Source organism: Merops nubicus, unplaced genomic scaffold, assembly GCF_000691845.1.
Source record: "Merops nubicus isolate BGI_N331 unplaced genomic scaffold, ASM69184v1 scaffold13355, whole genome shotgun sequence".
Lineage (NCBI taxonomy): Eukaryota > Metazoa > Chordata > Aves > Coraciiformes > Meropidae > Merops > Merops nubicus.
Genome location: NW_008607694.1, coordinates 1 through 10,358, shown reverse-complemented (window position 1 = coordinate 10,358; position 10,358 = coordinate 1). Strand labels below are relative to the sequence as shown.

The 10,358-nt window shown below is 45.8% G+C and overlaps 1 protein-coding gene across 1 annotated transcript; it reads left to right on the top strand.

Annotated features, from left to right (window-relative positions):
* Positions 1 to 3,318: 3,318 nt before the first annotated feature.
* Positions 3,319 to 9,441, top strand: LOC103772686 (potassium channel subfamily K member 9-like; the record flags this gene model as incomplete). The annotated part of the gene is made up of 2 exons (XM_008940029.1): positions 3,319 to 3,409; positions 8,448 to 9,441. Coding segments are annotated over 2 exons (1,085 nt in total), but the record flags the coding sequence as incomplete, so codon positions are not given.
* Positions 9,442 to 10,358: the final 917 nt, after the last annotated feature.

Below are 10,358 nucleotides of genomic sequence, written 5' to 3'. Positions count from 1 at the left end.
CTTCAAAGATACTGGGGGGGAAAGACAGATGGGCAGAGATACAGATAGAGGTGGCTCATCTTTATCAAGAAAAGAGAATAAAGCCAGAACTGACTATAAGAAGGAAAGTTTCTTGTGTTTACACCTGTGAACCTGTTCCTTCGTGCAGTAACCCAGTGGGTAACTCAGAGGGCCAAAGGTTGTGCCAAATCTCTGCTTCCCTGTTAGGCAGAGGCAATCTCTCTCAAAACAAGGGAGCTGTGTCCCATTGGGGTGTAGGTTCAGGAGGAATAGAAGGCCTTTTCTAGGGGAAGCAGAGAAGCCCCCATGTCTCTCCAGCTGTGGAGGAGATGGAAGCTGCTTGGGGACACACCTATGATGGGATGTGACTGAATGAGCAGCACTTCCAGCTACTCTGCCCCAATGAACTGAATAGATCTGTTCCCCTGCTGTCACAGGTAGGCATCCAACAGGGCAGATGTCAGACTGTCCCATGTAGATGCTGGTGGTGGAGTCTAGGCAGGGAAGGAGGAAAAAAACCTATCTGAGCAGTCTGAGAACCTCTGAAACAGTTCTCCCACATGTCCTGTGGAGGTGACCTTATTGAGAGCCTTACAGTGACTGGGACACGTTATAAGCCTTGACCCTCTTAAGAACCTGAAGGACGTCTCCTCAAGAGAGGCAACTTCTTGCAGAGAATGCCTGCCTATAGTGCTTGTGCAGATGAAACCAGCTAAACCTGGAGTCCTACCTTGAATCAGAAGTGGGCACAGCAGTGCACGGCTGTTTCACCAAATTCCTGCCTTTGGACTTTTGTAATTTAGTGTGAGGGGAAAATATCTTCTCAAGCTATATCTGCAAGAGTCAGAAGTGGGCATGGCAGTGCACAGCTGTTTCACTAAATTCCTGCCTTTGGACTTTTGTAATTTAAAGTAGTGTGAGAGGAAGATATCTTCCCAAGCTATACCTGCAAGAGGACTACCCAGGAGGCTGTCACAGCCGTTTGCCTCAGTTCTGGCTCCATCATGGCTGTGTCTTAAGCAGTTGCCCCAGCACACTTGGCATAGTACTTCTCCTGTGGTTGCATTTTTCAGTGGGACATGGCTTAGCAAAGTCTGGTAATGGTCAGAGGACAGAATTTATGGGCAATGCAAAAGCGTTCACCATGCTGGTGTTTACTGGAACTTGGTGTGGCTGTAAGAGAAGCTACAGGAAAACAATTGCTATCAGTAATTCTCCAGAGTGGGAGGGTTTAGGTTTCTTAGGGCAGGAGGCAATGTGTGCTGCAGACCAGACCAATGGAGGTTTGCTGACAGTTTGCTGATAGGCTGTAGGTTCAGTTGTGCCTGGTGAGCTTACAAAAACCACTGCTCCAGGAGCAATTTCTGAGACTACAGCAGTTGACTGTTCTGGGTCAAGATGCGCATGGGTCAGGGATCTCTCATGCCTGCAAGGTGGGCTTTGGTTGCACCTTCACCTGACAGTCACAGAGAGAAACCTTTTCTTCTCCTCATCTTGCTGCCCACTGCTTGTGTGTCTGCTCAGAACTACTTTTGAAGCTGTTTTCCATGAACATCTTCAAAGTTTGGTTCCGAGACCAAGAAGAGACTTCTGTGCTTGTGATGGGGAGAGTAAAGTGAGGGAAGCCTGCTGCATCCCAGCTGCCCAGGACAGGGCTTCTGCAGGTCTTGGTACAATGCAGAGTGATGAGTGTGATTTCCAAGGGGGCATGGCCTTACTTCTGCTGTCAAGACATGGAAGCAGTCGTACAGCAGCAAGGGTGAGAGGCTGTGCCAAGTTTCTGGAGGAGTTTTGGATTTGAGGTTGCACCTGGGGGTTGGAACATCCTTCCTTCTCTTGCACAATGTCCATGTCTTGACAACACAGGATGACAGTGTCCCATGTTGCTGTGTGCTCCTGCAGGGAGCTGTGCCACGATTTGACCTCACATTAGAGTCTGTCTTTTGAGCATGGAAGTGGGGGATGCCTTTGCCTTTGAGGATGGAAGGGGAAGCTGTGCAAAGTCAGAGGGATTGTTTGGTTGATGCGTTGCAATGAGATTGACTAACAAGGGAATGAAAGAAAAAGGGGGTTCTGGAGGGGCTTGGGGAGAAAGGCAGCAGGATTTGGGGAGAGAAGAGGGAGCAGTCAGTGGTGCTCTGTGCCAGGAGGCTGGTGTAGTTACACAGCAGCTTCCATCCAGGTACAGCAGCATCCATCATGTGATTTCCTCACAGGAGGATGCCTTTGTCCTGGTAAATGAGTTACTACCACTTACCCAGATGAACTGTCTCCCTGATCCCCACTGAAACCTCTTCCATCTGCACTCTGAAGGCCGCTTTGTTTCTCCTCCCTGCTGAAAGCAAATCCAGCAGAGAGCCAGCCTTTTCTTTGTGGCAGCTTCTCTGACGTAGGTGAACCTCTGAAGTGACGTGTGTGACATCAGGAAGATGTTTTAATTGGAATTATGCTTGCCCATGTGAGTAACAGCTGTCCTTACCCTCGTTTCCTTAGCTCACGGCCAGGGCTGCTGCCAGCGTGGGTATGAGAGGTTTGAGTCACAGGGATGGAGTAGCTGATTTCTTTCTGGAGGCTGTTGTCAGAGATGACCAGGCCCAAATGTCCATCACAGGGATGAATGATGTGCAGATGAATGAGGGGAGACACCTACTCCTGAGACAAATAGAGCATCCCTCATGAATTAAGCAGAGGATTGCTTTGAGATTCAAGACATTTAAAACCTGTTGTACATAGAATGTGAATGTGGCTGAGCTGCTCTGCAGCTACACACTGGCCTGAATGCAACCTATAAATAACTGACCACTGCCGCATTTCATTCTTATCTTTTTAACACTGACCATTTATTTGCCCTGGTACCAACGAATATCTAATGCAAAACCTCTCCCAATCTCTGACTGAGCCTGATGGAGAAAAACACCCTTTGCTTTGCACCACACAGGCTCCATCTGTGCTGCTAAGTAGAGCAGGATCTGTGTTTTGTAAGCATGGACGTGCTTAGCTGAAGGGGTCCCTGGCCAGTGTTAACCTCTGTGTGTGGACCAGGCATGGACATTGCCTGGGACAGTGCTGCTGGTCCAGGGTAAAGCCATGATGGGAACTCTGTTAATGCTTTAAGAGTGTAGACAGTCATGGGTTGGTGGTGGAATCCATCCTTTGTCCTAGTTTAGTTTGCAATAGTAGATCTTGCAGATGCAACAGACTGAAAGTATTCAGGATTTTTTTCCCCATAATGTTTTATTTTTTGTTCTGGGTTTACACTGGGCAGTCTGCATCACTGCAGTAGCATGGAATTGTTTATTGAGACCCTTTTTGCCCCAGAAGCAGAGTGTTCTTCAAGAGAATTTGTGCTGGAGGACAAGACAGATGTTATGTGCCTGGAGCTGAGCGTGGTGAAAGATGACTGGTACAGGTCAGTCCACATGAGGCTCTGCAGTGCCAGAGGTACTTGCTTGGGGCTGAATGCAGGTACAGTGTTTCTGATGATAAAATGCCTATAAAATCAGGAGTGACACAAAGAAGGGTAATAGGGAATGGCTGCTCCTGGTCTCTTCCAGAGAGTTGGGGACATCAGATAATAGTAATGAGAGACAAGTAAAGAAGCAATGGTGATTTCTTTAAAGAACATATTGTTGATCTATGGATCTTCTTGCCACAGGCTGTTGCAGGAGCTAAAGGCTTATACACATTCAAGGGACAGTTCCCAGGCTCATGAAAGAGAAATCCATTGTGTGTTACTGAAACCAGTGAAACCATATCTGGCTTAGGAGATCCCTGAGCTCCAGATGATGAAGCTGAGTACGTGGATACTTGGGGGAAATGTCACATGTCACTCTACTATTCCTCTTCTTCTTCCTCAGCCATCTGCTTGTAGCTGCTGTTGGATTCAGGGTGGCTGTGCACTGTGTTCCTCTGAGTGCTGTGGTTGTGGCCTGGTAGCCCAGCACAACACCTTTAGAGGCAAGAGAAGACTATTTGGCTTGTCTTCATGAATGGACCTTGCATAGATCATGTTGAGTTTCCCTCTGTGTCTCATCTGAAAGGTGCTGAGGAAAAAATAATCTTGGCAGGAGGTTGAGTGGGTTTTTCCCAGACTGTCATAGCTACACTCTGGTAAATAAGAAAATATTTTCTAGAAAATTTTTCTAGAAATACATATAGATGCATATGGTCTTTAAGAGTTTTCCACCAGAGAATGGACAAAGCCTGGAAAAATCAAAGTCAGGGAAGACCTCCACAGAATACTCACTTGGTGGAGTCCTTACAGTCTGACACTTTGCCTCCCTTGCCTACACCTTCCTGCAGTTCTGCTTGATGTCTGTAGCCCAGCCCTTCCAGAAATGGGAGGAGACAGCTTTTTGTCTGGACACTGGTGCCCCACAGTCCAGAATTGGAGTAACACTCTGAGAAGTGACATTTCTTCATGTCTAAATATTCTTGGGACCAAACCAGGTGAGTTTTGTCTTGAAAGCCTAAGCAGCTGGGAGGGATTTTGAAAGAGAGAGGATACTGATGACATCACTTCCAATCAAGGTGAAAGTTATTTAGACTGTCCTTGATCATTCAAATTTAATCCCATTAAATATCAGACCAAGCTGCCTGCTGTGGTCACGTTGCTGTGTGGCAGCTGCATGGGACATCAGCAGACTGGTTAGGACACTTGGGTAGCACAGGCAGTATTTACCTAGGTGTGCTCCAGTGTACAGCTCCTCCTGTACCTTTCTCACTGTTACCTCAGCCCCATGGCTTCTTAGGGGATCCATTGACTATACCTGATTTTAAGATCTTCTACTTGATCTTTCTTCATCACAGAAAAGTGATAAATACCAATGTCATGTTTAACCTGTTGTCTTTAAATCTTATCTTTCTTAAGGTTTCCATGGAACCACCTCTTTATACTCTGCTAAAAAGCTGTGGCATTCTTGTAGAGGATGTTAGGCTGAGTTTTGGTGTCTGAAATCTGCTACCAAAGGAGTTGCTTCTGCCTTTACTTGGCACAAGTAAAACCCAACTACTTGGGAGCCTGACCCTGTGCACTCTGGAGGGCTGTTTCTCAGCATTAATGATCATCTGTGCCCCTCTTCCTCCAGCACTCACTGACCACCTCATTTTTCTCAGAGGCAGTCTCTGGTGTTAAGAAGACAGTGGTTTGTTTTGAATTTGAGTGAATTCCAGAGAACATGCACTGCTGGGTTTTGTTTTTCATGCATTGCTGGATAGATTCTGTAATGCTAAAGTAATGGAGAGTTAAATCTTTCTGTGGTGCATTTTGAAACCACTCATTTCAGAGTGCTGAAGGCAATGACTAAGGTGCCTGTTCCTTAAAGCCGTGTTCTGCTGGAGAAATATATGTCTCTGATCCCCTATACATGACTCTATTTGTAAAGTCTTATGCCAGCTTCATGAATAAAGTCCTTTCTTTACCCCAGCGTTGTGGTGGAAACACAGGAGAAGACATTTATCTGATACTGTGGAAAGTGACTATGACACAGGGCAGAAGAGAAACAGAGAATTTCTGGATATTTCTGTGAATTGGAGAGAAATTATAGCTTGCCAGTGTCTGTGCTCTCCTGTCTGTAGAACAAGGATATGGATAGATTCCTATCCTATGGGAGAGCTGGGAGTCCCAAGTTAATTACAAAGTCTGTGACAAATCTTAGAAATTCAATAGTGAGACAGCGTGTAAGTTTATAATATTAACGGGTTTTAATGTCCCTAAACTGTCTCTGTGGGTATCTTTAGTGAGAGGGATATAGTGATATCAAAAGAAATCTTTTTTTTCACCCCAGCCATTTTCTTTAGAACCCAAAGTGAAAGCTGTTTCCACCAACTGCCATCTCTGCAGCCATCTGGAAAATCACATTTTCTGAAGCTTTCCTTCTCTTTATCAGCTGTAACTAAAGCTATAAAATGGGAAGATATCCCTGGTTTAATTAACACCCCTGTAGTTCAAAAGCTGATCTTAGTAATGAGAGGCAATTATAGCCCTTATTGAGGGACAGTCAGGTGGAACAAACCTAGCATCAATCTATTGAAGATGTTTCCCTTTCCAGGTAATTTGGGAACTACTTTTGATGATGAACAGGCTACCTGGCACAGTACAACAGGTGACTCTCTTTGTAACCTAAAAAGAGCTTCCTATTTTGAGTTTTCTTCTTCTTCTGTAATTGGGATTTTACATCTCATCTATCTGCCGATAACTAACAACAGAGCCAAGGAAATACCTGTTGCTTTTTGAAGGGCATTCTTGACGTTCTCCTCATTTTATTTTCCTTGTCCACTGCTGTGCTTCATTTTGAAGGTTGCCTGGTGCTTGTATTTTGTTTTAGCAGATCTGCAGACTTCGTGGTGCACTCACGTCCTGAGGGCTATGCAGAGTTCTGGTTTGTGCACCTCAAAAATGATGTGGTAGCAGTAGAGAAGCTCCAGAGAAGGACTCTGAAATGATCAAGGGAATCTATGTGAGCTAAAAAGGCTGTGTTCCAGTTCAGACAGAAGAAACCTGAGAGCAAAGATAAAGCTGAGCTTAGCTGAAGTGATGAAGGTGGTAGATAAGGCAGATGAAGAATTTTAATGCTAGAGCTAAGGGGTACTGGCTGAAACAAGGGGATGTGCTTGAGATGAAGTACTGTTTTACACAGCAGATAGTGAACTTGTGGAGTTTCTTACCACAGGAGATGGAGGAGGTGGAGAGTGTCAACAGTTTCAAAAAAAGCATTAGACAGATTCAGAGCAGCAAGTGCATGACATGAGTCTAAAGGTGACGGGCAGGGCTGAGGCAGTAACAGGGGAATGGTCTGCAGAGGATGGCCATGCTCTTCTGGTCTGCCTCAGTAGCATCTCAGGTGCTGTCTGATCTGTAAGAGCTTGGGTCTGCTGTATGCCCTGTGTGTCATCTGCCAGCCTTCTCTAGATACCCTTCTATCTTGGGGGTCTCAAAAGATGCTAGATGCCCCTTTCTGGGAAGCTGATTTAAACCCTTGGTGTCTACAGTGCAGGTACCTGCCCTGGAGCTAGTCACTGGAGGTGGAGCTCTACTCAGGATTCAGATGCCTGCATTTGGCTGTTTGCATGTAGATGTCTACCTGTGCAGTAGGTGTCTGAATTCTTCTGCGGTCCACAGAGGTCTAGTCAGTCTGATGGGACCTAATGAATACAGTCAGTAGAACAGCCAGTCCTGTCACTTCCTCTTGACATAAGGTAGACATGGGACAGTCAGTTAAATAACTCTACTGCCTGTTATCATTAAACCTTGGTTGACTATAATGGGAGTTTGGATGACTAGCAGATATGTAGATACCAAAATTTAGGTACGTTAAGCTTGAACTCTGTTCTGTTCCAAGATCTCTACTGTAGTGACTGTAGAGAAATAGGTGTCTCCTGAGAATAATTTATTGACCTGCATTAGACAACTAGGCATAGAGGAGAGGAGGTGCACTTGTGAAGTGCATATTATTATCCAGTGACTTTAAGGGGTGTCTAGATAGTGATACCCACATGGACAGTGCACACCGTGGTTGGGTCAGTCCCAGCCATCCCATTTTGGAGACTTTGGTAGCATCACTTAGAATCTGAGTGTAAGAGATGTAGATTTTTAAAGCATTGTGATGTCAAAAAAATGAAATTATAATTTCAAAACAGTGTGTGTTTGTGTGCGTCCCCTTTATGGTTTGATTTAGAATAAAGTCTTAGCCATGATTTTATCGGCTGTAAACTATGCAGTGAAACGTGCTACATCCTCTGTCCTGGATTGTTTTAATGTCCTGGTGAAACTGCCTTGGCCAGACTAGCTGTAAAAGCTGTAAAACTATAAAACAAGCTGGTAAGTTGTTTATTCTTCAATAATTAAAGGTAGAGCAAGCATTAAATCCCTAAAGTCCTGTGGTGTTCCAGCAGTGAGTGGCTTTCACAGGGGGTCTGGAAGAAAGGTTTGTTCAGTGTGAGTTTGAAAAGGAATTTCTTTGGTTGGTGGGTCTGTGGGTGTTTTTAACCCCTTGCTGCTATCGGACACAGAATTTGGATGCTATCAGTGTACTCTGGTTCTGGGACATCACAACACCAACTCCTCTCAAAAATACTGTGGGAAAAGTCCACCTGTTTCCAAAGTTTTCACTATTGCGTGGGCTGCTGGGTGGTTGGGGAATTTCTTGAGTAGATAAACATGATATGATGTTGATTGCCCACTCTTCCATCATTCCCACTCCTGTGTACACAACATTGTTGTTCTGTGGATGCTATCAGTGTACTCTGGTTCTGGGACATCACAACACCAACTCCTCTCAAAAATACTGTGGAAAAGTCCACCTATTTCCAAAGTTTCCACTATTGCGTGGGCTGCCAGGTGGATGTGGAATTTCTTGAGTAAATAAATGCGATATGATCTTGATTGCCCATTCTTCCATCATTCCCACTCCTGTGTGTACAACGTTGTTCTGTCTTATTTCCTCCAGATCCAGGAGGTGGGAGGATGGTGTGACTGCAGCGTTCCTGTGGGTTGTGTCTGGCTGCGGCATCGGGGCCTCTGCGATTCACGTGGCTGGCGCGAGGGGCGAGCCGTGCTCCTCACCTGCCCTGCTGACTGTCCTGTCTTTTCCTCTCCCAGGTTACGGCCACGCTGCCCCGGGGACGGATGCAGGGAAGGCCTTTTGCATGTTCTATGCGGTCCTGGGGATCCCGCTGACACTCGTCATGTTCCAGAGCTTGGGCGAGCGCATGAACACCTTCGTCAAGTACCTCTTGAAGCGCATCAAAAAGTGCTGTGGGATGAGGAGCACCGAGGTCTCCATGGAAAACATGGTCACCGTGGGTTTCTTCTCCTGCATGGGGACACTCTGCATTGGAGCAGCAGCCTTTTCCCAGTACGAGGAATGGAGCTTTTTCCACGCTTACTATTACTGCTTTATAACGTTGACTACGATAGGGTTTGGAGACTATGTGGCCCTGCAGACCAAAGGGGCCCTTCAAAAGAAGCCTCTCTACGTGGCTTTTAGCTTTATGTACATTCTAGTGGGGTTGACAGTCATCGGGGCATTTCTAAATCTGGTTGTTCTCAGGTTCTTGACCATGAACAGCGAGGACGAGAGGCGGGACGCGGAGGAGCGGGCGTCCCTGGCGGGGAACCGCAACAGCATGATCATCCACATCCAAGAGGACTCCCAGCACGGGCGGCCGCGCTACAAGGCCGAGGTGACAGACCTCCAGTCCGTCTGTTCCTGCATGTGTTACAGGTCCCACGAGTACACCAGCCGGGTGGTGTCCCACCAAAATTCGTTCAGCTCGAAGCTGAACCCTCAGTACTTTCACTCCATCTCTTACAAGATAGAGGAGATCTCGCCAAGCACATTAAAAAACAGCCTTTTCCCATCTCCTGTCAGCTCCATCTCACCTGGGTTGCACAGCTTTACAGATAACCACAGGCTGATGAAAAGGCGAAAGTCCATTTAAAGGGATTTGTCTTCTTTTTGCTTTCCTTGTTTTTCCCAGTTCTTCTCCGTCGGTTTGGGTTTTTTGTTCCTTGAGGTAGACAGAGCGAGGCCAAAGGGAGTAGAGAAAGCCAGTCCTCCTCTGAGACTCAGCTCTTGAGCATGAAGCATGGATTATTCCTGTTCCAGCAAAGTATGCCTTACATTACCCCCTCGGTGGATGTCAGAGGGTTCAAGGTGACGTGAAGTGGGTACCAAATCCAAAGTTGCACACACAGCTGGGAGCCTTCATGTGCCACTGGCACTCCTGACCTAACAAACTCTTTTCCTCGAGCAGGTTGCAGCGTGGGTGCTCGTGTGCGTGGTGAGCGTGCGTGTGCGTGTGCGGGGCCACAGCCAGCGCCGGGCCACAAAAATCAAAGCATCAGGTATTCTTTCTTTCCTTTCCCCTGAGGCAATTGCCTTCCAGCCTGCTTTGAACTTCTAGATGGCTTCCAAAAGGAACGGGGAGGGTGGGAGGGCAGCCACTTTGGTTTGGGTTTTTCTTTGCCGAGGCAAGCATGCGCCACAAGCAATCAATATACCCGGGTGTATCATGGCAAATTTTTTTAATGCTAGGTTTTAGATCGTATTAACATCTACAAAAGGCAGGAAAAGATGGATCATTTTAGCTTGCCAGTTCAAAATTTAATTAAAAAAAAAAAATAAAAAAAATAAAGCATGCACTTTGTAAAACTGGTATGCATAATAAACAACACACGAGGAAAAACTAGCAACGGAATTAATAATCAAAAGCAAATAATCCTATTGTTTTAACTACATTTACTTTTTATCATTTTCAACTCTTCCAACAATTTGCAAGTGGAATTTTTAAGAGAAATTGGGAGAATTGTTGGAACTAAAGAGTGTATTTTGTTGTTTTTATTTTATTTATAAAAT